The sequence below is a fragment of the Artemia franciscana genome, chromosome 13, assembly GCF_032884065.1.
Source record: "Artemia franciscana chromosome 13, ASM3288406v1, whole genome shotgun sequence".
In the NCBI taxonomy this organism is placed as follows: Eukaryota; Metazoa; Arthropoda; class Branchiopoda; order Anostraca; family Artemiidae; genus Artemia; species Artemia franciscana.
The window spans coordinates 1,676,287-1,704,278 of record NC_088875.1 but is presented as its reverse complement, the minus strand read 5'-3'; the positions used below and the strand labels follow the sequence as shown (position 1 = coordinate 1,704,278).

The 27,992-nt window shown below is 33.6% G+C and overlaps 1 protein-coding gene across 1 annotated transcript; it reads left to right on the top strand.

Moving 5' to 3' along the window:
* The first annotated feature begins 67 nt into the window (after nt 1-67).
* Nucleotides 68-27,874, top strand: LOC136034371 (uncharacterized). Its single transcript, XM_065715514.1, has 9 exons — nt 68-197; nt 4,935-4,976; nt 6,600-6,726; nt 11,261-11,655; nt 13,714-13,890; nt 15,816-16,064; nt 22,582-22,740; nt 24,960-25,055; nt 27,264-27,874. Exons 2-9 carry the CDS (start codon nt 4,944-4,946, stop codon nt 27,420-27,422), a joined length of 1,395 nt encoding a protein of 464 aa, XP_065571586.1. The 5' UTR covers nt 68-197; nt 4,935-4,943; the 3' UTR covers nt 27,423-27,874.
* Nucleotides 27,875-27,992: the final 118 nt, after the last annotated feature.

The window sequence follows — 27,992 nt, the reverse complement described above, 5'->3', positions numbered from 1 at the left end:
TAAACTCTTCTACAACGCTGGTGTCTCGTAAAAAAAGATTTAAAAAAGTTTTCCTTTTTTTTCGAGTAGCCATTGGCAAAAAAGGTTACGTGTGTGGGTTGACAATATATATAGTGTTTGAAAGATGGCTAAAATATTAGTAGCTGTTTTAGAGTGGCGGTTGCTGGTTAATATAAAATAAGAAAGGATTTGTTTCTGTGAGTTTTTCTCTAAATATATGTTTTTTAGTTAGACAATCCTCCTTAAGTTTATAATTTCCGTCATCATCTTACTGTTAGTTTTCGGTAAATATTTCACAGTTCATATAATTGACTTACCAATAAAGTGAACATACCACTCGATGCCCTTTTTATGTTTTTTACAAATATGATAATCGGCTCTATTGCAAATTCAAATTTAAGCACCTTTTGACCTAACTAACCTAACTATAAATCATTTTGCCACTGAGAAAACGTGGTATTATTTTGTCGAAAACGACCGATAACTCATACTTTAATAATAAATTCGTCATTATTTAGAGCTCAAAAAGTGATTAAATTTAAATTTGCGGTAGAAGCGATTATTATATTCGTAAAGAGCATAAAAAGTGGATCGAGTGGTATATTCACTTTATGGTAAGTCAATAATGTGAACTGTGATACGTTTACCGGATACACTACAGTAACAAAAAAAATAATGCTATTAAATTTCCTGTTCGGTATTCCTTCCAAATATAATCTTCCTAACTGTGACAATGCCATAGAGCCCCCCTCTCCATGTTGGGAGAAGATTTAGCCTTAGACTATACAAAAAATTGGGGTAAACTTCGATTAAAGTGGAAGGAGCTAATAGAATGTTTATGCCTATTATCTAAGAGATTTATTTTTATTGTGTTTTCTTGTAAAACTCTTCATATATTCTAAGGGTATGTTTAGCCTCATTAGAGAGAGGGGAGTAGGGTAGAACTTTTATTTTAGGTGAAATTATATTTCGTGAGAGTGTTGGATGAGGAATTCAATGGCACCACTCTTTTGTTTCTGTAGTGTATCCTTCCTAGAGGTGGTCTTCATGAAAGATTAACCAGCCCTAGGCTAAACACTGAATTTATTTTTTCATTTTTTTTTATTGTGAAGCAACTGTTGCGAAGAAGACCTATATTAGACTAGTATCTAAGCTCTTTTGCAGCAATAACAAGCAAAATATTCTAACTTTGATTCAAATCCATCACGTTCGGGAAGGCCAGTGTGACACGACCGTTTTACCGCAGAAAGATTTCACAACAAAAATGGACATTTAATTAAATCAGGGAAAAATAAATTGCTCTTTTCTCTGTTCGTTATCAACTAGGAGAAATTCCTGCCATCCCTCCTTTTCTCTAGATAAAACGCTAGAATGTTTTTTTTGTACTGTGTTTAATAGATTATTGCGAAATTAAAAAAATTAATCTAAGTTTTTCATAAAAAAACTTTTTCGTCTAAGTTTTTTCCTCTTAGCAGCTTATTTCCTTTCTATAGAATATTTAGTAACATTCAAGCTCGGAAACTCTAAAGAAGGACATATCCTTATAAAATATCTTTACTAAACAAAAATAGTACCATTAGATTCCTTGTTTTATGCTCTTGTCAAATATCTTGTTCACATTTCTGACAATGCGCCCCACCTCGAGATGGTCCCATATGTAGCCCTAGCAATATAATTCTTCGTTGTTTTTCATCTTGTGATGTGTATAACGGGTAACTTTAGTCATAACTCTAAAAAACTCTAGTTTTGCCTGGGGCTATTACACTGAAATTGTTGGTAAAATAGTATTAGAAATATGGATAACCATGGGAGAAACATGCTAGTCCTATTAGTAGAAACATATCTTAATATGTCAAAACATGTTACACAACATCCTGAAAACATGTCAGAAACATCCTGAGGCCCTATATGGGACCATCAGGGGGGGGGGATCAATTGTCAGAAATACTAAAAGTGATATTTGGAAAAAGCATAAATAAAGAGTGGTATTACTTTTATTTTATTATCACGTTTATTTCTTTGGAGCCACCAAACTAGAATGATACCGAATATTTTTCTTTTTTTGGAATTGTCACTTGTCCATAGAATTAAGCTGTAAAAATAGATTTCCGTCATGCGCTTTATAAAGTGAAGCTATAAATAATTTTAGGTATTGGTTTTGTCCGTTTGAAATCTCGTTCCACAAGTCTTGCTCGAGTTCAGGTTTGCAACAGTTTTCAGGTTTGCAAAAATTAGACACTTATCTCAAGCAGTCATGGGTACCTGCAATTGAAAACAAGCCAGATATTTGCTAAAATAAGAATAACAAACGCTTACAGTCTTAAAGCAGAGTGAAGTAAAGGACAAGCTGACATCAGATAGAATATATATATATATATATATATATATATATATATATATATATATATATATATATATATATATATATATATATATATATATATATATATATATATATATATAATTTTCATAAATGGAGAATTTCATAAAGGATAATTTCATAAAGGAGCATAGTTTGATTCTTTCTCTCAACTCTACTTTTTAAAACAGCAAAAAACTTTAGCGTAAAGAGTGGGGCGCTGATGAGGAAGCAGCCCATTTCACATACGAAGTAATTTCTCTTCGTTTTAAGTTTTAATGTCGCTCCTTACTTTCAGTTAAAAAAAACTTGTTTTTTTATTTGATTTCTGAACGTTTTTGAATCAAAGCATGTTTTGATTTTGGCTCTCCGCAAATGAATAATTAAAACGAAATTTGTAAATTTATTTTTTTGGCTAAATGGCTTTCTTATAGTTTTGATCGAATGATTTTGAGAAAAAAGGAGGGGGAGGAGGCCTGATTGCCCTCAAATTTTTTGGTTACTTGAAAAGGCAACTAAGACTTTTAATTTTTTACGAACGTTTTTATTAGTAAAAGGTTTACGTAACTTACAAATTAGCTGACGTAACGAAGTTCTGTATTCTCATGTTTATATTACGCATATGAGCGGGTTCACCCCCTCCTAATACCTCGCTCTTTATACTAAAGCTAAAATGTTGTCCCAATTCCTTAAGAATGAACCCTGAATCACAAAAGCCGTAGAGTAAATAGTTGAAATTACTAAAAATACTTTAGCGTAAAGAACGAGGTATTAGGAGGAGTTGAGCCCCTCATATGCGTAATAATTTCTATTCGTTTTAAGTTTTAATGCTGCTCCTTACTTTCAGTTGAAAAAACTTTTTCATATTTATTATTTCATTTTAATAATGAAATAATAACTTGTTTTTTCTTTTTAATAAGGCTAGAACATCCTGCACTCCCTTCATGGAAATTTTTTTCCCCATGACAAATTTCTCCATGGAAAGTTCACCCAACATATCCCCCTCTTCTCAACCCCTCTCCCAACCAAAAAAAAAACCATGAAAAACGTCTGTACACTTCCCAATAACCATTACTATATGTAAGCACTGGTCAAAGCTTGTAACTTGTAGCCCCTCCCACGGAGACTGTGGGGGATTAAGTCGTCCCCAAAGACATAGTTATAAGGTTTTTCGACTACGCTGAATAAAATGGCTATCTCAGAATTTTGTTTCGGTGACTTTGGGAAAATAATTAGCGTGGGAGGGGGCCTAGGTGCCCTCCAATTTTTTTAGTCACTTAAAAAGGGCACTAGAGCTTTTCATTTCCGTTAGAATGAGCCCTCTTGCAACATTCTAGGATCAATGGGTCGACACGATCACCCCTGGGAAAAAAACAACAAACAAACAAATAAACGCGCATCCGTGATCTGCCTTCTGCAAAAAATACAAAATTCTACATTTTTGTAGATAGGAGCTTGAAACTTCCACAATAGGGTTCTCTGATACGCTGAATCTGAATTCGTTTAGATTCTGTGACTTTTAGAGGGTGTTTCCTCCTATTTTCTAAAATAATTTTTGGTCGATTAAAAGTTGAGTGATTAAAATTTTTGGTTTTCTTTTTTAAGGTTTTTGAATTGTTGTAATCCCTTGTCTAAACAGAGAATCATCATTTGTAATAATCGCAATTTTTCGCTTTTTGGGCCTTCCTACTGACATTATATAACAGATTGCGTTCAAACTTGTAAGCTTAATCCCGTATGAAAAAAAAAACCAAAAAAACAAACAAACAAAAAATGAATATGAAAAAAATGTGAAAAAAATATGAACAAATATGAATATGAAGCTTTCATTCCACCCAGATTTTGCACTTTTTAAAGTTAATTCCACTCATGTAGCAATGAAAGCAGACGCACATGCATGAGAGGCTTTAGACTTAAATCTATAGACTTTCATTATTTATTGTGTAGTTTCGTTCACTTTTTGCAATATTTGCCAATTGAAAAAAAAGCGATAAGACCAAAAAATAACAAATAAATCTAGGAGGGGGTGAATTTTGTCCTTCTTTCGATTTTTTTCAAAAAAATTACCGAAAACAGATACTTTCGATTCAAATACCAAAAAAAGGTATTTTCAAACTCTAGGGGAAGGGGATGTAAAGGACAATTACCCAAGCCCCCAAAGTGAGACTCCTAAATATCTTATGGTTTCCAATTTTTACTTACAATTTGACAATCCTGTGCTCCGACGAGGGCACCCATATTATCCCCCCTGAAAAATCCCCTTGGATGCTTCAGGCATATCATTTAGATTAGAATAATCACATGCTACCTTTGGGAGTTACCATGCTCAAATTGAACCTCGCCATGTCAAGGTGGTAAAACAAAGGGAATAGCTTTATGATTAGCGTTTTATTAGCAAAAAGTGACTTAACTATGATACCCGTATGTGAGACACTTTCACTTACGGCCAACTTTCACTGATTCCTAACCTTTTTGAATAGTGGTATTGTGGAGGTGCAAAATAACTGCAGAAGATTTGACTTAGTGTTGAGTGATTTATTAGTTGATATTGGTTTTATTCATTTGTGTTTTCTAGGTCGAGGGGATGAAGTTGTTCGTAGCATTATTTCTAGCTACGGTAAGTTTGAAATACATTTCTTGGCTTCCTAGATTTTATAGTAAAAGCACTTACAGTTAAAATATTATACTTTCAGTTCCGAATTTTAAACAATTTTCTATATTTATAATTTGTGGCCATGTCTTTCTTTTTTCTTTTTTATGTGAAAGAGGGTACTCCTGACCATATAAGACTGATATTATTTAGCTTTGACGCCCCATTACAGTTTAAGTAAAGATAAAGGATTTTTAAACTTCTGATTATGTGTTTAAAATGGTTTGGCCCGCAAAATGATGTTCATGAGAACAATTGGTCCTTATTGAAAAAGGACAATAATATATTTTGTTTAAGTAAATATTCTTATTGCCTTTAAAGTTTTCTAGCATTAAATTAGTAACACGGTTGATTGAGCAAAACATATCAATGAATTGCGATTACATTTGTGGTTTACGCTTTATTCTCATGTGTAATGAGATCCGACCATTAGCAACGTTACAACATTATGATATTAATTAATAATATGGGTGATGGGTTTTCAGCTAACGAACAGTGTAGATAGGAAACGGATCATAAAACAGACAACTCAGAAAAAACATTATGGGATTATTGGAAAACGTGTTCGTTCAGTTAATGTCTATTGGCCATAACTGTACACCAAAGTTGTTGATTATGCAATTTGTGAATCGCAGGAATTTTTATGTTTTAACAAATCTGGTCCTCTTCTGGAAGTAGGCCTTCCCCCTTATTCTTCCCCCTAAAGCAGGCGCACCAGCCTGATTCGTATACATAAAAAGGAGGGGGAGCTAATATTTTTGAAGTTGCCACATCGTTTAGATTCTCCCTTAATTCTTTCTAGATATATTTTTGCTTTACAAACTTCTCTTCTATTGAAAATTTGATTAAAAAAATCTTTCCAATTTGAATTTCTCAGCATTCTTAAATTTGTCTGTCTTTGAGCCTGGTAAAATTTTAACTGGGTTCAGTTTTTTCATCAGAGGTTGCCTACCATGAGACAGAAAAGAAACTTTTATTGTTGCTCTTGGTGTATGCCCCCTACCCCAGAAGTTCTAAATGTTCAAAATGCCCAATATTTAACAATATTCGAGAAAATATGAGGTATTCATCCCGATACAGTTTCCCTAGAATTTTTTCCTAGACTTATCATTTCCCTCTGTTTAGGACACTTATTGTGAACAGGGTTGTCATTACTGTACAGAAATAAACTTAGATAAAATATATAAACTAAATTTTGTCTCTGAACAGTTCGTACTCGCTATCCTTTCACGTAAAGGTATTCAAATTTAGGCAGAAGAATGTTTGTATAACTAAATGATCGATAGAGGAGAATGAGACATTGATAGTATTCATTGGGTAGAGCCATATTTAGCACAAAATGCACTTTTATACTCTGAAATTTGAATTGGTTTGTTTTATCTTGTCAATTTAGATTGCTCTCTGTCATTCATTTTTACTTAGAAAATTCGTTTGATCAGTGAACGGACAGTTCATTAGCCAAATTGTTTTTTCCCATAACAAAGCAACATAGAAAATTAAATGCGAAAATGCAATGCTCAGTTTTATTTTATTGAGCCAATGATAATAATATATTTTTGTTCCTAGTTCATTATCAGAATCTTTTCCTAGGTTGTAGCGACCGAGAAGTTAGACAAAGTCGCATTAGCCAGGAGTAGAAAGAATGATACGAGGTCATTAAGACAGACTCAACAAGCATATAATTACCAGCAACCAAACAAACCATTTGGAATCGGCGGTGAGTACAAAATAAATAATTTTTGTGTTATTCTAAAATTCGAACATGAAATTGACTGAAAGCTTTTTTTTAGAAATTTGTTGATACTATTTTTACAAATTGTAATTTCTAGCATCAAGACATTGGAAAAGTATACTGGTGAAATTTTGATTAGTACCAAGGGACTTTATTTTACTGACAATCTGTATTCGTACTGTCGAGTAGTGTCTGAATTGGTTGCCATATTGAAAATAAAAGTTTCAAAATTTCGAAGTCAAAGCTGTATGTCGTTTCACAGTTTAACCGATGAATTAAAGCGAATAGATATATATATATATATATATATATATATATATATATATATATATATATATATATATATATATATATATATATATATATATATATATATATATATATATATATATATATATATATATATGTTTTTAACTACGTAAAACTTGCGAATATACAACATTCTTCGCTGTCCCATTGTCTGTGCATATAAATAGATTGTCAGGTTTACTGACTCTTGAACATGCAACATTTAATTGTCCATGGGAAAAACAATCCGTATTCGATCTATACCTCATTCTTCTAATGATGTGTCCCGGTCGTCATTTATATTCCCTGTGTCCCGGTCGTCATTTGTGTCCCGGTGTCCCGGTCTGTAATTTCTCTTCGAACAATCCCTGTGTCCCGGTCGTCATTTATATATCTTCCCTGTGCCCCCGGCGTCTCCGTTGTAGTTGTGTCCCTGTCTCCCGGTCGTCATTTATATTCCCTGTGTCCCCGTCGTGATTTGTGTCCCGGTGTCCCAGTCTGTAATTTCTCTTTGAGGTTCCCGGTCGTCATTTATATTCCCTGTGTCCCGGTCGTCATTTGTGTCCCGGTGCCCCGGTCTGTAATTTCATCAGTTGACAAACATGAGGTCAGTCGACAAACAACTTCATGATGCATACAGCTCAATCCTTATAATGACGTCAGTCGACAAACATGACGTCAGTCGACACACAAACATGACGTCACTCGACAGACATAACACACATACAACTTATTCTTATATATATATATATATATATATATATATATATATATATATATATATATATATATATATATATATATATATATATATATATATATATATATATATTTCTAGTGTAGTTTTCAGATCTGACAAGGGTCCAGCTTAATTGTTCATAATCTGGTTTGAGATGGTTCCAGCTTAATTTCTCCTAATCAGGTCAAAATTTAATAAATAATCTGCACCAGCGAATGAAATGAGAATATAATATCTAACCAATAAGCATAACTTTGGTAGAAAAGGATTTGAACCCTTTTAGACTAAGATCATGCATCCTTTTTTTAAAACAGTTTACGTTGTGAACTAGTTTGATAAATTTGATACAAAAACACAAACTCACATAAGGCATAATTTGGATTTGAGCCAACAACTTTTGCACTAACAGAAGGAAAAACTTGAGAACCTGCTAAAAGCTAAAACAAATAAGGAGAGACGTTGTACTTGTGTCAATCCATCCTTCTACTATCCCCCATTCTCTTCCTCTCCCCTCTTGCTTCAAAACCTTCATCATCACCCTAATTGCTAAGTGGGCTGGTAAAACAGCCTGTGCTTCCATACTCTAGGATTTGTAAGATTCACGATTTTTTTTTTCTTGAAAATCTCAGATTAACAATCAAATTTTATAATTTGTGAATAAATATCGACATTCCGATTAATGCCGATTATAAGCAAATTTTGGTTAATGAAATCCAGAGAAGTTCACAGCATTTTCAATTTAGATAGTAGAAAATTAGTAAAAATATTAGTAGGAAAATTAGTAGAAAATTAGTCCAGACTTACATAGCTTTGCAGATTCTGAACCATATTAGGCTTATAATTTAGTTTCTCAAATAAAAATTAAAAGCGACACTTCGACAGGGTCGTGAGTATGCCAAAAATGGGACACAATGGGCATTCCTCTTATGAAACTCGATGAGAACAAGGCTTTAATTGGTTCTCACAAAACATCTCACACCACCTGTTGAAAAAAATTACAGAATTTTTACCGATATTTTACTCAAATCTACGATTATTGTTTTTAATCAACCTTTGCCGATTTTCCAAAAAGAAAAATGAAAATAGCTATATCGACGGATTCTACTCTGCTCGCTTGATCTAACTTCTTTGAAAGAATGTCACTTTTTCTCTCCCTCTCTCTCTCTCTCTCTCTCTGTCGCTCTCTCGCTCTCTCTTTCTTTCTGGTTCTTTCTGTCTTGTTTTCAACTGAACTGAATCAGCATGACGGACCGGAAACCATTCAAAATTTTCTCACGTCCTTATTGATTGCCGACACGCAGAAGAAAGTAAAAGTTATGAATAACATCTTGTCAGTCTCAGCCTCAGTTTTAGTGCTATCTCATATTCCCATATTTGTATCTCATATTTGCAGCAACAAAAATAATTACAGAAAAAAATACACATTTCTGTTTTAAATTTTACAACGTCAAAACTATAGAAGTAAAACAGTCATCAATGCTGTTTAGAACATAAGTAAGACTGTCTGCGAAACCCTATGCTCTTTGTAGCTTTTTTTTCTTCTCGTTAAGCGCTGTATTTTCCTCTGTATCATACAAATAAAAGTAAAAAGACCTAAACTACTTGCAAAATTAAAGATATTAAACTATTTTCTTACATCAAGAGCCTTCCATCTCGATCATTTTGCTTTTGACCAGCACGGCAGTTATTTGCGCACGAACACGTAAAGAGCGATTTTTTTTTGGGGGGGGGTGAGAAACACAGATTTAAGGAACATAAAAAGAGGTGTAATTTATCAATATGCAAGAGTGGTATGAAAAGTTTCTGACCTAACAAAGATACAAAACATTTTTCTTAAATTTTCTTATTTTTGTTTGTATGCATAGTCTCCTTTCAACTCTACACACTTCTTCTGGTGATACTCCCATCTCTTTAACACGTCAATATAGTGCTAGCGGTTTTTTTATGCAAATTATTTATTCAAGAGGGTGATTACCTCCTCATTTGACGAAAATATATGTCCTCCGAGCGCAATTTTTTGCTGAGGGAACGTTTTTGCTATATATTTTCATTAGAATTTTTTGCTAGATATGGTGAGTAAGGTGGATAGTCAAGCAGTTTAAAATGTAATTCTTTAATTTTCACCGTGGCATCCCCTGAGGTGTAAGATTGCGTGTTGTATTGGCGAAAAAGCATTTTCTTTTATTGCAAATGTGGCTGTTTTTCCGCAAATTCTACTTTTAGCTTGTTAAGTATTGATGCATAGTATGCTGTTGAAATGGTTCCCACTTTGTGAGTATAATCGATCAAGATAAATAATTAGTCAGCACCAAACTTGGAGTTATGCGCGTTACTATGAGCTGCATGCTTTTTGCAATAATTCTTATCTTGTCTCATAAACTGCACCAACAGGACGTTGGAAATGCTCATTTGAAATCGTTTCTGGTTTAATGTCAGCAAACGTGGCACTCAACGCGCGGATAGTTTCCTCATGCTTAAATCTTGTTTGAATATGTGACAAACACGTCCTTTGGAAATTCTTATAACTTCAGCTATATTGATCACTTTAATTCAGCGGTCGTCAGTTTTCTGACATCCCGAACGTTCATGATTAAACAAGCTCTTACGGCCAAGTTTAGATTTAGATTCCCAAAATTCCACTGCGGTTAACAACCCAGCAGAGTCCAACTGATATTTGATTTGTGTAGGTGTATTACCTTTCATAAACTAATATTATATAACATCTTGATACCCGATTTTATTCATTTTGACAAAATTTCTCACATCAACCTACTAGAACGACTTTCAAAAAATAACTGCATGTTCAAAATGGCTAAAAATCATCGCATGACCACCTGTTAAAAGATGCATAACTATATTCCTTGACTTTTATTGACGGAGTCAGAAACTTTCCAGAGCACCCTCGTATAAAAAAACACGAGAGACTAAATGAAGTGTCGAAAGAACCTAATATTTCGAGAGAAGGATAGGGACCCTATGATGTCCTCCTCTCGTGCACGCATGCCAGCTTGCATCATCGCCATCCTAGAAGAAATGCTAGCAGTAAACTCTTACACAGAGTAATTCCTTTTCCAGACTAAAAATAAATCTGGCTGATTAATTACCGGACAGTATGTTTCTTTGTGATTGTTATCTATGGAAGTAGTATTGATAGCTTAGAAGTGTTAGCGTCAACAAGTCTCAGTTTTATTATTTACCAATAAGGCTATCAAGACTCTCTATGGCTATCAGCTACCAAATTCTGTATCCATTTTATATGTAATTACTTATTTATTTTTGCTTTATGTTATATATAAATTAGCGGACAATTCGTTTTATATATGTTTTGTACTTGAAAATATAATGTAAAGAAACATATACTCATGATATTTTATGCTATACGTGGATAAAATTTCATATTATTTTAAGGATATTTTACAACGTTAATGCAAGTATAAACTTATAACATTATATTTTATTGTTTTATGCATATAGTCAATCCATTTGTTTCAGGTTCTGCGTCGCAAAATATCAATTCGCAAGCCATACCTGCTAACTACCTTCCACCAACAAATACAAGACCAACATTTGCCCCGGCCACATTTGCTCCAGTAACACGGCCCATACAACCAGCCGCCCCATTAATCCCAGCCCCGCGTCCACCTCAAGTGCAGCCACTCCAACCAGCATTACCAACTTTGCCAGCTACCAACCCTGTACCCTTGCCTGCTATCAATAGACCTGTAATTCAGCCAATTAACACAGATCCAAATAACATGTTGCTTATGCCCCTTCAGCCGACTGGTCCTATGCCAACAATATCAAATTTAGACGTCCAGTGTGGAAAAGAAAGCATGGTTGTTACTGTTGTTTTCACTCAAGTTTTCTCAGGAGTCATCTATGCTAAAGTAAGTTTTGTGCCACACATTGACGTATTCATTTATAATAAGCTAAAGAAAAATAGGTAGCAATGTCTTCCATGCCGCCAGCAAAGATTTGCAAAGGCATTTAATGCAGGAAAAACAGATTATTTAGGTATATTTATCAATTAAGCCACTTTATGGGGGCCAATTCACAAAAAGCAGGGGGGGGGGGGGGTACAAGCATTTTTTTTTGGATTTTTACATCAAAATACAAGTAAAAGGTTTTTCAAAATTTGGGGGGGGGGTATTTTTTGATGAAAATACCCCAAAAACTACTGTCCAAGATCTACTGGGACAAAGAGATGCAGAGAAATTACCTTCCGCTCCAGACTAACGCCCCCGCCACTATTGGTGCCACCATACTTGTTTGATGCCTGGTTGCTGCTTAACCGGTCATCCATATTTTTTCTACATCATGTAGAAGCTATTCAAGTGATAAATCTGTGATGCCCGAGTGACACTATCAGGCGTTTTTATTTTAGCCGGTGTTTCAGAAAAGAAAACAATGATGTTTCTCATTTTTTTCTTAAAACTCTCTGGTAAAGTCCTGACATTCCTTAGTAGAAGTACGGGCGTCTTTTGCTATGAGGTAGAGAGGGTAAACCGCCCCATCCAGATCCCAGTTCCTTCCCCCAGTGGAAATTTAGATTCTGAAAAAAATCTTGTCAAAACTACGTTAAGTTTGCATAATTCAAGCATCCAGAGAAACAGGTCAGTTTTCTTTAGTATATATTTGCCCATATGGTACTAAATGGCTCATTTTACATTTTTTACTTTCATTTTCACTTGATTTGGGAAAGGTGGTTTCAACTTTACCCCCCCCCCCCCCCGGAAGTATAAAAGGAAGGGGAGTGAAAGTCATTGGTTTGTGTTTTGGACGTATTTTCTTATGAATTCAATCACAGTATCTTCTAGGCGTTATGGTTTTCAAATAACTCTATCTTTTCAAAACAGATTGGTTCTTCTGGTTCTTTCGTGTTCAAACCAGATTAATACGGATTTTATTCCAGTAAACGAATAAAGAGTGTTTCAGCAACAATATTTTTTTAAGTTTATCTTAAAAAAGCCGTCAAAAACCGGTTTTGGTTCAATTACTGTCTCCAATTTTATTTGGGTCCAAAGGTTCTTAAATTTTATATTTTCCCAAATGAGTCATGTATTGTTTACTCGGCTACAGAAATAGTTACAAATCTGGCCTTTTTATATCTATATTTTTTCTTCATATCTTGGATTCAAATAATATTTTTTTAAACCATCTATTTCTTAATAACAGTAAAAATAAAGAAAATGAACAAATGTAGTTTAAAGCTTTATGTCTGCCATTTACTACAGCCAAAATTTGGTATGTAGTATAGATAAGGCCGTATCCAGAGGGTGCAAGGGTCTACGGGGCTGTTACAAAACGTAACAAAATGCAAAAAATAAAATTTTATAGATTTTTTAAAGTCTTTTTTTACTGTACCCCCCCCAATAAAAATCCTGGCGCGCCCTTTAGTACAGTTATTGTAGTTTTCGGGCTATGGGATACATTTGAGCCATCTTTTAGAGCTGATAACCAACTATGTACTAAGACCCAAGAGCAGAAGAGAATACTTTTTTTTCAATACAGTGGTCAGAAGCATGCTTAAAAGTAATTGGTTTATGTCTGTGACGTATTTTGTAATCCAATCTTATAATTTTAGGTGTATGTTAAAAAGGAAAGACAAATCACTCAGCCCTTTCAAAACCTAATAGGCCTACTTGTGATCTGGTTTGAATTTTTAGTCCTCGATAAAGAACAAAAGGGTTCTGAATAACGAGATTTAAAAAAAAAAATTTCTCTGTTTCTCTTGGCTAAGAACTTAAAATCTCCCTTTAAAAATCCCTATAATTTTTGGTTGTCAAGAAGCACATTAGATAGAAGTGCTCCTTGATGGCTGCCATAGTCTACAGCTAGAAGCTTCAGCTGGCTATCAGAGGGCCGGGAGATTCGACGTGTGTACACAACATTTTCTCTAACTTTTCCCTTTTACTAACATTGCAACTTGTATTTTTCTATTTCAGGGTTTCCACACAAGACAAGAGTGCACGTTTGTCCAGTTGAATAGCGGTCAGGCAAGTTACACATTTACCCTGGTGCTTAACCAATGTGGTACTCAGTTCATTGACGAGCTTGGATCTGGTGGGCAAGCTTACCTTGAGAACACAATTGTCATTCAAATGGAAGAAGGAATCCAAGAAGTAAGATTTATCAATTTTTGGTCAATTGTGTATACTTTATATTATCTATTGTCAGATTGGTCTTTTCTTGGCTCCTTTGTTTCACGAATTTTTGACAGAAATCATGTATATGAAAAGAAAAAACAATGATGGAAGGAGGTAAAAATAAATAAATAAATAAACTTAATATTTAGATTAGCCATGTCACTAAGCATTTAAACTAAATGGTAGAACTATAATTTGTAGTTTTAAAATAAAACTAATAGAGGTTGTCATATATTAATAACGTTATATGGGCTATGCTTGAACTGATTATGCTATGAATAGAAGCCAGGGAGGAGCCAGGGAGCCAGGGAGAGTGTTGACCTTTAAGATTATTTTCTGTACTATTTAAGTTTTATAGTGACCTCTTACTTATAATTAAAAAAAATTGTTTTAATTAATTTCTGTCCATTTTCAAGCCTCAAATTCAATACCTTTTTTAATGTAAGGGGGGCTGTCATCCCAATCAACGTCCAATGTTTAATTTCAAATTTCAAAATTAAGATCAAAACTGAGTGTAACACACCTCCAAATTTTCAATAATTTGTTCTTAGAAATCCCTTTTGAGTCTTCACACTCGAGAAGACGTCTTGCAACAGAGAATTGACAAAGAAATGTTCAATTCTTATATGGCTATAGGTAAGTAAAAATGTCTCACATGAGCCCTAGCCGTAACACCAATATTTCTTACAGGCGTAACCTAGGTGGGCGTAGATAGACATCATCCTAATAAACAAACATCCCCCCTGGTGTCAAATTTTCGGCAAAATTAAAAAAAGAATATAAACAGGAAAAGAGAAGGGAAAACAAAATTGAATACAAGAAGAGCTATGATCAATAAAAACAGTCAAAAAGCTCGTTCTCAATTAAGTAGACAAGTACACAGTAGATGCTGGTGTATCATTTGGATATAAGAAGTATTTAGTTTTGCCAGCTCCTTTTGCTCTAATGTATGCAAATCCGTGTAAATATCCCTTTGCACAAAAGTTGTCTTAAGTACCTTGACTTTAAACATTGAAAGAATGTTCTTCTATGAAAACACTACATCATTAGTGGGACGCCAGTCTAATGCACATTAAAAATGTCCTCTATCGCTGTGCTACGCTGCCACACAGTCTTAAACTTTTAATTAAAGGCACTCAACCAGTCTCCTCATATAAAAATTGATTTTAATGTTGCTTTGAGACTCATTCTAGCTTGATTTAAGTTTACCTAAATTTACTATGGCCGTCTAGCCCCATGATTCCCAATGTTGGGCGCATACCCAATCGATTATGCATGATAATATACTGGTGGGTCATGGGAAGGATGTGCGACCTTCAGCTGACTATGCTTTAGAGCCTTAATTTTGAAAAAAAAATCATGTAAATAGCATTACATTCAAATGCATTCAAAAAGCAAAAAAGATACATGATAGTATTGCAATGACGTCGTATATTGTGTAAAAGGTATTGTATACAGTCAATATTTTTATTTAGAATACAATATACCTAAAGGAACACCCCCCTCTCCCCACCAAAATAAAAAGTTAATGGCCTTTTAAGCTTCCTTCAGGCCAGCAATGTAACGTTTTTTGTATTAAAATTTAGTTACCACGAGGGGGGCAGCAGGATTTTCGAAATACCTAGGTGGGCCAAAAATCTGTAGAGAACCACTGGTCTAGTGTATAAGAGACTAAGAGTTTGAGTCTCTGTGAGGGTAGATTTTTACAGGATAGTTTCATTGTTGTTATCACTGTCTCAGCCTAAAATGTGATATTTATTTAACTTCAGAGTTCAATTATGCTTCGTATTGCTGTAGTGCTAGTCCTGAAGTATCTTTGTTACAATTTTCTTTTTGTTGTAAAACATATCTTGTATGTTAAATTTGTGCATAGTTACTTTAGATAGATAATTCAACTCTAGGTCTGGGACACATCAAGACAAATCCGTTGTCTCTGGGAAGGTCAGCTCGACAAAACTGTTTCAGCCATATTCAGTGTGGATCAACTTGACTCTCAAATCGTTTCGTTCAGTGGTGACACTGCTAATGCCTTTATGGACATCCAAATTGGTAAAGGTCCATTGGCTCCATCAGCTAACGGCCTTGTGCGCATTGGCGAAACTATGACCATGGTAATATCAGTCACCGGTGATCCAGGCTTCGATATTCACGTAAGAAACTGTTCTTTTTGTTTCAGAAGTGCTTTTGTTCAGAAAGTAGATCCGCGATAGGAGCAGGTCCTGGAACACAAGCTTTCTATTCTTTATTATTACCAGTTGTAAAAAAGAAAGGAAGAAGAAAAGCCGATCATAAATGCTTTCAAAAGTAAAATATACCATTTGAATCACTGAAATTCGGATTAATTTTGCTGTTAGAATAGTTCATTATACCAAATGGAGAACACTACTAATGTCTGGAATATATAACAAAAATTAATTTTGAAACAGACACTCTGGAGGAAGGATGGTGGCTTCAGTCCCATGAAGTCTAGGCTGTCTTGGTCGTGATATCTCTCAATACTTATCAGTGCGTTGACATGCCTTCTCTATGCTGGCTGATATATGTTTATTTTCAGTATATATGAAAAGGCCAATAAAAGCGATTGTTGTTAATTTTTGGTATCAGACATACAATGAAACTGTGTCTTCAATAAACATTTTCCGACACAACAACTAGTAAAATCATATTGAATCTTGTCTAGGCATCTTATTAATAGTCAAAATATTTCATATAATTTTGCTCCTTCGCTTTTTAAAAGAGATTCTCTAAATGAATACTTCTAATTAAAAATCTTCAGACTATATAGAATCATGAATATAATATTAAGAAAATTTAATAAGGGCCTGCCGTGCTTATTGAACTTATTTATGTCGTAAATTATTTTATTTAAAGAAAAAATTTTAAATCGAAAAATTTGCCATCTAATAAGACAAATATGTTTTCTACATCCAGCTGCGTTTTATTTTTAATCCTTTTTCATATTTTTTTTTTACATTTATCCTTTAGTGTTTTTTGTTTAATCGTTAGTATATATCCATTGTTTACTCTTGTTATTTATCTTTTGTATATCCTTAAATATTTATCCTTTAGCGTTTGCATAACTCTTAATATTTAATAAAACAGTCATAGATTTTGTCAATCTACTTTTGATAACTAGCGTGGAAGTATTCCAAAATTGCTTGCAAAAATTATTGCAATTACTTTTTTCCTTCTCCATAATAAATCCTCTGTTGCAAAATCTAATTTTGACAACCACTATGGGAGCTCTTTAAGCCTTATGGCCTTAAAAAAAGCCCTTAATCACAATTATCATTTGTTTTTTTCTGATGCATCTATTCATGTTTGAACGTCTTTATTAGCAAGATATATGATACCGTATGTGAATAGAAAATACTGAAAACCCAAGTCACACTGTAATGTTAGAGAAAGCTATTCTCAGTGACTGGCATATTAACATATACTAAATGAAGTGCATACAATAGTTCAAGGATAAATTAACAATTCTTGTCAATCCAGTGAAGGTCAAAATTATGAATATACTGTTATTTATTTCACTATCACTTCATAAAAACAGAAATTAACATTTTGAACTTTAGTGATAAAGAAAACGTGACTAACATCACTCCTGCTGATATATAGTATTAATTAAACACCTTTTAATTATCCATCATTTATTTCTAAAGAGTATTGTAAAAATAGTTCCCACAAATTTAATTTGTCCTTCATTGAACAGATGAATGAAAAATTAGCTTTATAAATGCTAATTAGATCAAGTCCATAAAACAAGACGTGGAGAAACTTCGAAAAAATGTATCTTCCTACCATTTATTTCACTGTTACTTCAAAATAAAAAATAAAAACAAACGAACATTAACATAAGATATTAAGTGATGAAGAAAACATGACGAATGCCACTCCTATTGATATATAGTAATGTTAAAACACCGTTCAGTTAAAAGGTAAAAAAAAGGTAAAGGATACGGCATTAGACTTTACAGTCCCTACCGGCGGTGCTGATCTCCGTTTCTTGGCCCTTCAGGCAGGAAGTGCAATGGGGGGTTGAGGGCCAACCATCCTGTGCTTTCGCACACCCTTCCTGTTTACCTTCCCCAGATTTCTCCAGGTACCCATTTAGAGCTGGGTCGACTCTGGCTAAGCTTACAGAGTCACGCCACTGACCCCCGTCCCAAACTGAACATTTGGGTACACTGGGATTCGAACCCGCTTCCTCTCAGACAAAGGATCCTGAATCCAGCGCACCAATCCATTCAGTTACTCCTGCTAATATATTACTCCTGCTGATATATAGTAATATTTAAACACCTTTTAATTATCCATCATTTATTTCTAAAGAGTATTGTAAAAATAGTACCCGCAAATCTAATTTGTCCTTCATTGGAAAGATGAATGGAAAATTAGCTAATTTAGATTTATAGATGCTAATTGGATCAAGTCCATAAAACAAGAAGTCGAGAAACTTTGAGAAAATATATATTCCTACCATTTATTTTACTGTTACTTTACAGTTGAAAAAACAAACAAACATTAACATAAGTTATTAAGTGATGAAGAAAACATGACGAGTACCCCTCCTTCTGATATATAGTAATGTTAAAACACCATTCAGTTGTTGTTGTTGTTTGGGGTTTGACGCATTCGACCAATAGCTCATATGCGTTCGTATCACTCTGTTGTTCTGTGCCTTCTGTGACAACTAGCTTGCTTGGGCACCATTCAGTTCCTAGTTACTAATTTTTAACACGGTAGACATAGTAGCCAAAAGTTAATATTTCTCTCTATTTGAAAGACTTGATATAAAAATTACTGTTCAGAAACCAATTGGGCCAATTTCATAAACACAGCAAAAAAGCTTAGAAAAGTATTTTTACCTTGTTTTAATTTGAATACAGTCAATAATTGTTGAAAGATAATCTTTCGATTGCTTATGCGCTTGAGCTTGAAGGTTGTTTCTAGGTTGAACTGTCTTACACAGAGAACGTCGTAGAATGGACTTAGTTCAATTGTACTTAATTTTTATGTTGGAAAATCCCTTCTTGACCTTTAAATTAAAAGTAAACGTGTTCCAACGTTAAATTTTTAAAATACTAAGATATGATTTGAACGAATACTGTAAGAATTCCAAACAAAAATTATTCCGAAAATTCACATTTTTCAAGTACAAGACGGTAAATCTTATGGAATGAAAAGTATGGGTTCAGCTCAACCATCATTAATGATTATGAATGATTTGTTATTACCTTAGCCCAAAATGGAAAATAACGAAAAATTCAGCCCTTAAATTACTTATACTGCATATATAAAGGGCTAACACTACAATTTGTTCTGCACTTACACTTAAACAAATTGCCTATATTTTCTTTTAACAAAAGTAACGACAAATACTTAATGATCATTTATGATACGTTGGTTCAGTCAGTGTTGTATCTAGGATTTCCGTTCGAGGAGAGGAGAGGAGTATCAACATATTTTTGTCCGGGGTGGAATGGGTGGCAAAATAATTTTTAGTTCTAGGGAGGGGGTTAAGTTTTATTAAGGTGTATTATTAGGTCAAATTTACGATTCAGGCAATACTTTTTAGTTTTTCAAGAGAAATAGTTTGTCTACCTGGGTGTTTACGACCAATTTAAGATCTAGCGAAATATTTTAGGGTTTAAACCAGTTACCTTCCCCTGAATGTGGCGCTGTCTTGAGAACAACAAATGTAAAAAGGATAGGACTATCCATATTGGGTGTTGTGACTCAAACCCCAGACAGTTCTATTTGAAGAATTTGTGCCAAATATTTTACGTTGTCAACATTAATGTTTGCCCATTGATTTTTGCCAATTGATTTTACTGATTTATTGAAAGTTTTTAACGGCGTTTCGTAACAGCTTAAATCTAACATCAAGATGTTTCTTATACATTGAGATGTCAATATCATATTAATAGCATTTATAAAATATTGGTAACAATTGCGGTGCTTCGTACTACGATTCTACTGGCCGATCGTTTCGTACTGACTGGCTGTGTGCATTGGGGTATGTCCCATTGTTCTCAATATGTGACGGCTATGACTCCAAGGGCAACATTATAAGGAATATGAACCTTGTAAAACTTGAATTTTCAGGGATTTAACACAGGAAACTAAGAACTAAAAACTGATAAAGCCATTGACAGTATACATTCGACTGTTAAAAAACGCAGGGGTTTCAAAGAAAACTTGGTAATTTGTGTAGTTAATCTGGAATGTCATAAAATTTGAGCTGAATCTTTCTCTAAGTGATAATTTTTCAGCATATAATATTTTTAACTTGGCAGGCTAAGTCGGGAATTGACTTTAAACAGGAAGACACAATCGTTGCGGAATTCTGCATTCTTTGGCTACACAATATTTTAGATTACCTGGAATGGCCAGTAGCGTGTCTAAAAAAAAAATTGGTGTTAGATATCATTGGCTGTTTTTCCCAACACTAGCGCCATTTTCCACTTTTATAAGTTACTTATACTATTTGGACAATATTAAGACAAGATTAGAGGAAACTGGCGTTTAATAATAAATTAAATATCTTACCTAATAGAATTACAATATATTTGAATTAATTAAGTCTCCTATATAATATATTCCAATTTTTTTGGGGGGGGTGGGGGAGGGATTGTGGTGCAGAGTGTTTCTCTGAAGAGAATCATATGATTTTCGGTAATAGTGGTAAAAAGATATTGGAAGGGGGAGGGACAATAAAAATGTTTCTATTGATCAGATAAAATAAATTAATCTGAATAAAAAGGTAATTTTAAATAACAAGTTAAATTAGTGAAACCCCTACGCAGCATGAGATCCAAAAACCCAGGCTCATTATATTCAATTTAGCTCCATCATCATTTTTAACTGATTTCCCAAGAAGCAAATAAAATCGAAGGTTAAAAACATCACGTCATGGTATTTACGTTGAGATCCTATATTATTAAACGCATTAGAAATACAGCACTGCCATGATTATCATAATAGAGATTTTAACTTACGAGAAAAATACCAGCTTTATTACCTTTCCAGGCACGTTTCCAGATTTCGGATAATCAACAGCTGTTGTCATCTGTAAAAAATGACATGCTATGATTAATTCAATTACCTAATTCTAACTGAATGATGCATACAAATTTTAACTAATAATTTATCTCAGCTCATGTGCATCGAATTGGTTACTGATTTGTTTTGTTTTATCAGTTTTCTTTTGCTTTTAAACCCACAAGACCATCGAAGTCCAGTAAATAACTTATGCAGGACTGTGGTAACATGAACTAACATACTTCCGTGAACTATGTGTGCGTCTTCTTTAAAATATCAAAACGGTATGGCTCATTAACGTGCTAATTATCAAAAGTTACAGCATATTGGGATTGGCTTTTCAGACTTAGAAGGGTAGTCAAGGGTTCTAAATAACTTCGATTTTTTTTTTAAAAACACCCCTATAACGCAAGAAATAATGTGAAATTGTTAAGAAATTTGACATTTCTTTTTATCAGTTTCTTATATTCGGCTATTTTTTTCCAAATTAAAATTCTTTGCTTAATTATATTTAGCTAAAATTAAAAACAGATTAAACAATAAAGCTTTTTAATTTTTGTCTCTATGATGTAACTCTAGTTTTTAGAATTGTCTCGTTTAAATTTTCTAATTTTATTTTTACTATTTAATATTTTTTTTAGAAAGATTGTTGAAAATATCTTAATGTCTGTCTGTTTCCTTTTCGTTATTAAAAAAAAAAAAAAAAAAAAAAAAAAAAAAAAAAAAAAAAAAAAAAAAAAAAAAAAAAAGTAGCTTGTTCTAACGGAAATTGTTCAATTACAAGAAAATAAGTTCAAAAATCAAATACAGTCTATTAAATTCACTAATGTCAGTTTCATAATTATCTAAAACTATTGAATGTCTAAATTTGAACTACAGTATTATAGGCTATTTTTGAATGAGTATTATTATTTATTACCATTAAAATGATAATCCACCAAGATAAGGAAGATATGCAGAAATAAAATAAATGTAACGTAATTTTGTTCTTTATATAACCGTGTTATATTTATTTTTATAGTAATGTTATTATAATACATTATTTTCCTTATAAGATGATTTAAGTCCAGTAATAATTTCCGCAGGGACTTGGGATCTTTGGTTTTGTACCATATTTAACCTTAGCTATGTGTCTTGATGTATTCTCTTTTAATGTCTTATTTTTTATCTTCTATTATTTTCTTTTTATACATTCTTTTAATTTTTAAAGGGATCAAAATATTATTTAACAGGGAAAGGGGCCTCAAGGACTAAAACTCAGAAAATATTTGGTGGGAAATAACACAATTTTTTATAAAAAGGGTAAGAATAGACATTATTTAGTATTTAACCCCTTGAAAAGTCTTGTCCTCCCCCCCTAAGAATTAGGAATTTTGAAATACCAAACCTGTTATTGATATCTATATCCTAATCTAAATAAGCAGGTTTATATCCCAAGCCGTAAAACAATGTAGACCTTACGGATAGATATGTTTTCTCCCGAATTTTCCAAAATAGGTCACAACATATTTTTTAAATTGACACAGTTAATATCTTCACTCCATGGTTCTGCATGTTGAAACTATTTCATTACTAATGTCCTTACATTTACCCGCATATTTGATAGACAAATTTCTATTGCAGGTCCGTGACTGCATTGCTCACGATGGCAACCGCAACAACCCAGTCATACTTACTGACAACAATGGCTGCGTTTTGAAGAAGAAGCTTATGGGACCCTGGCAAAAGACTAGACAAACCGGAAACGCTGAAGTCAATTTACTTGCCTTTGCCTTTTTCCAGGTAAACTGCATCAGCTAATCTTTCTAATTGGCATTTCGTAGCTACAGCTTGTGGCTTAGTACAGACTTGGCTGCACTGACCAGTGTTGCGCTCCAGCAGCGTTGACAATACTTGATTGTTCTCACTAACCGTTTAACAACTTGCGACAAAATTCTGCGTCAGAACTGGAAAATCAGAAACGAAACTATAAAATAAACAGAAATGTTTTTTTTGCTTTTAGTAACGATTGATGAGTAATATCCATCAATAGATAATTAATCAGTTTAATTTAAATTCATTGCGCGTTCATCTGCCATTCGCATTTGACAGTTGTCAAATATTATGATAAAATTTATTTGATTGAGGGAATCAGCTGTAATCGTTTGAGTAGATGGTGAGCTTATTTCTTATTTATTGTTTATTGAGAAATTAATTATGAATTTTAACATTGAATTTATAAATTCCATTTTTTTGTTTCCAATTATTGGGTAAATAGGCCCTCTGGATTTTTTAATTTAGCTCTTATTTTTTTCAATAATCAATGAACTTGAAATTGAAAAATCCATGGTATTTTCAAAAATACTGCAAGATGTTGCAAATAATTTGGGTTTCCTGCAAGAAACCGCGCCCATCTGATGTAGTACTGTAGATAATGCAAGTCTATTACAGACTTAAATTAAATATAAATATAGTTTTAAAAAAATATGCGTTTCCGAGAATTGTTAGCTGATACCTTTTTAGCTCATATCTAATTATTGAATTTAATTATTTAACTATATTTAGTTTATATTTAATTGTTGGCAAGTATTGCTAATTAACATATGACCGCGGAAGAAAGCCTTTTATGGCAGCAACAGCTATTATGTGAGTCTGCTGATTAATAATCTTAAGAGTGTAGGGGGGTTGTTAATGCCCGAGAATTTACATTAAAGAAGATGTGTGATTCTAAAATTACCATCCATTAGACTTGTCAAAATGTGACTCTTATATGGAATAATCAATATATTTAAAAATGTACTATTTTGCAAAGCGTCCAAGATTGGTTGTTTCTACTTCAATTCTAAATTTATATACACGATTTTTTTTCACAAATTCAATAAGAATACGATTTTTCAATACGTTTCCTGTTTCTTACAATTGTCACCTTTATAAATTGATCTCTGATTGATCTAGACCTAATAACCTAAATTACACAAATCTAGTTACCGTAATCTCATGCTTGGCATGACTTACCATACATGTTGTATAAGAAAAAGTGCAATTTTTATGACAAGAAGCAATCCCTGCTCTCCTTGGGGACATCTAGAAACCTTTCTACCCATTTCTGTTCGTACTCAGGGGCATAACTTCGCTAAAGTCCTGAAGAGGAAAGGCAAGGTTAGAGCCCATTTTCTCAAGTCAAGTGAAAATGACAGTGAAAAATGCAACATGAGGCATATAGTACCATAAAGGCAAAGGTATACTAAGGAAAACTGATCTGTTTCTGTGGGTGCTTGAAAAATGTAGGCCTATCTTAGTTTTGACAAGATTTCTGAAGACATAAAATTTTAGATAGGGAGAGGAGGGAAAACTGGGGCCTTGCAGGGGTAGTTTCTTTTCCCCTGTCCCTTAGCAAATTACACCCCCATCCAAATATGTGATTGATTAAAATAAGAAGCTTTGTGCAAATGAAAGTAAAGAGCGGCTTTAAAAGTTAGAACGAAGAGAAATTACTCTGTATGTAAAGAAGACAGCCCCCTTCTCAACCCCCCTTTCTCCATGCTAGAGTTTACTTCTTTAAGAAACCTCTTATTCTAACTCAAGAGCGAGGGCTGAGGAGAGAGGATCAGGCTCATGTAGGGAATAATTTATGTTAGTTGTATGCTTTAATGTAGTTCTTTACTTTCATTTGGAAAACCTAATTTTTTTAATTTCTTTTCGTTTTTAACAGCATACCCAAGGTTACGTACAAGGTACAAGGAGAAAGATTTAAGGGAAATGGGAATTTCCTGGGAGGGTATAAAAAGGTAGGCTTTGAATAGGTTGGGATTGAAGTTGAAATGCGTAGCTGTGTTGACCTCAGGCGCCTTGGTGTTTTGATAAGTAGTAGTAGTAGTAGATTCTACTACTACTACTACGATTCTAGTTCATAGCAGGAAACAAAACTACGGTTTTGTTTCTTGGACAACATAGCCCTTATAGCCCTTTTCTACTGGTGCCTATGACTTTGATACCTCATAATCGACATTTTCTACTTTCAGGCCTTCAAATTCCCCGATCAAGTTGAAGTATTCCTCGAATGTAATATTGAACTTTGCAAAAGTGAATGCGGATTTTGCCCTGAGGACCAAGCCCTGGTAAGTCTTGTATTGTTTTTGTTTTTACTCAGCCAGAAGCACTGCCAAAACAGTGCTGACAGCAGTGGGGACATGGCACTTTTTTATATATCACCCAGGATCATTGGGATTTTTTCTCTATTAAGAACCCTTGAGAAAATCATTTCAAAAATCTAGTTAATAAAAAAAAAAAAAACATGAAGTTTGCTGACCATGATCTGATAATTCTAATAAGGTAATGGAGATCAAATATTTGAAGATGAAAGTTTCCAAAAATCGTTTTTTCCAAAAATTCTAAACCTTTCCCGAAATTCCAATGTGTAAGTCTGTAATATACAGTGAGGGCTTCAAATTAAAAAAAAAAAAAATCAAAACAGCAAAAAGAAAAAAGAAAAAGAGAAAACAGATTGTTAAAACAGTGTTTGAAAAGGGATGTAAAAAAAAGGAGAGACATGAGTTTGAAACTTGGATTCCTTTAGTTTAAACAACGAGGGATTACTTTCCTACATTGCTACTGCATAAAGTGTGCTTTAATTCTATTAATTTCGGTTTGTGTCACATTTTTGGAAGCCAACCTCATTATTACTTAAAATTAAGTCAGAAAGATGACCAAAATTACCTGCCTTTTTTCAAAAAACTGATTAGTTTTCCTGTATGACGTTTTAGCTAGTAAAACAAAATAAAAATTCAGCTCTTACCTGATTGGCTCTCTTGCGAGTAATTTAAAGTTGATAAAAATACCACAGGTTTTGAGTCACAAGAATTTTCGCAATTAGTCCCTCTGTTTCTCTGTGATGTCGTTCCTTTTACGGAACAAAATTGCTTAATTTTTTATGGTAAGCAATCTGAAAATACCAAATAGTATACTTTGAATGTGGAGATGCCTTTTTTGATTGCAAATTCCGAAAAGACTTACCTCCTAATTGCAGATATTCTTCTTAGAAATCCTCCTCTTTTTCTTCTCTCAGAGCATTAACAAAGGTGATTTACCCCTTAGTTTTAATTTTTTTTTAATTAGTGAATATAATCAACCTCCCCTGTAATGCTAGCTGGTCTTATTTTGCCTGTTTTCTATCATTCTAAAAAATCTACGACAGGTTTTATATCTCCTCACGCTCACTGGTTCAACTGCTAATTTGTCTACTAGGGACTTGGGCTCCATTATTTTGATTCAAGTCAGATCCCTATGAGAAAAAGCAAATTTACAGCTTCATCAAGTTTGTTCTTGTTATTTGTACCGGACTCATGACCCAATAGTCCCTAGGTGGGATCCCTTGGACTTCGCCCTTTAATTAATTCCATCCCTGTGTTATTTTTTTTCGCATTTCCTAAGTTAAGATGTACTTAAATGTCAAAAACAGGAAACTGTCCCAATCGTCTTAAATAGTGTGACACCTTGACAATTGATTGATTGAAACAATTGATTGAAACACAAAACAATTGCTGCACTGATCTAGATAGTATAGTTTTTCAACAATTTTTCTTTTACCTGATTTTGCTTTTAACTCGTGGAAACTGCTTTAGAGAGAATTGCTTCCACTTTGGAAACCATATATAGAACAAATCTGAAGCGTTTGGGAGTAATCCCCCCCTATAATAGAGCTGTTACCCATTTCTTATAGCATTCCTTTTATTTGAGATAGATGCCAACGTTAAGAAACAGATAATAGGTTAAATCATTTCAAAATAGTATGAAACCTAAAATTTGATATGTTGACATAGATATTATAGTAATTTAAATTTTCAATTTACCCGATTTCACTTTTACAATAGTACAAGCATTGGGGACAATGGATTCCACTTTGAAAACTGAAAGTATAATAAATGAGAGGACATTTTTAAGATTCTAAATTTGATATAACTGCTATTGAGACAATATTTCTATTTGATAATTAGTTTTTAAAAAGTAGAAGTCATCAGCAAATCACCCACCAGCGCACCCAAAAGCTGCTAAAAACTTAAACGCTTAGAAAAACTTTAGACCTGTGCATGTGCTCTGACAGTGGTGTCAATAAAGAAGACAGATGGAGCATACATATCCCTAGATTCCCCTCCCCCGTAGAATTTGAAAAAATAACTTATTTTTATACTTTCCGTGAAAAATAAAAATTTTTGGTATTTTAAATTGAAAAAAAAGAAAAAAGAGCGAAATCACCCCACTTTAGATTTTGAAAGCACAAAAATTTGCCGGTAATAGGTAAATTCGTTTAAATATATTCTTTTTTTCAGTTTGGTCGTAAGAAACGTTCACTCCAATATAACAACGCAACTTTAGTATCTGATCCAGTCCGTCTAGCCCGTAGACTCAGAGTCCTTGCCCCAGATGATGTTACTTTCGCAGATGGCAGGTCAACAATAACACTCACAACTGGTGAGTTGAAGCGATAAATGACTTAGACAGAACACTGGAAGTGAGCCAGCAAGTCTTGCTGAAGAGGGGTCGTTCCTATTAAAGCAACTCGGAAAATTATATGGAATGAGCAGTGTCCTTTGAAAGTTGTCATATAGAAAAATTGTGTGAAGAAGTAAATAATAATCATAGCCACATTCCGTGTTGGGTTTGTATTTGTTCCCCAGCTAATGGATCGAACTTTTAAGAAGCTAGGAACTACTCATCACCCTTTACTCAATTCCAGTGTTGCTAATATAGTCATTTTTTGCTTCTGTTTTGGTATTACCGATTGTGATGTGCCACTATATGTTATGGTCAGTTGTGCTATTAGGCTTTAGTTCCTTCGCAAACGTTCAGTAAATCAACTGGTTGGTGCAAGTATATTGGCGTTTTAGTTGCATGCTTTGTGGTATTTTTTTAAAAATAGATATTTTTACATCGTTGACAAGTGTTTAAATATTCCATAGCTATGGTGACATTTGGCCATTGAATTAGTTTGGTGTCTTTTATTAGGGAGTATATTGCAAGATGAAGCAAAATGCTTTAACAATCAGCCAAATTTCTAA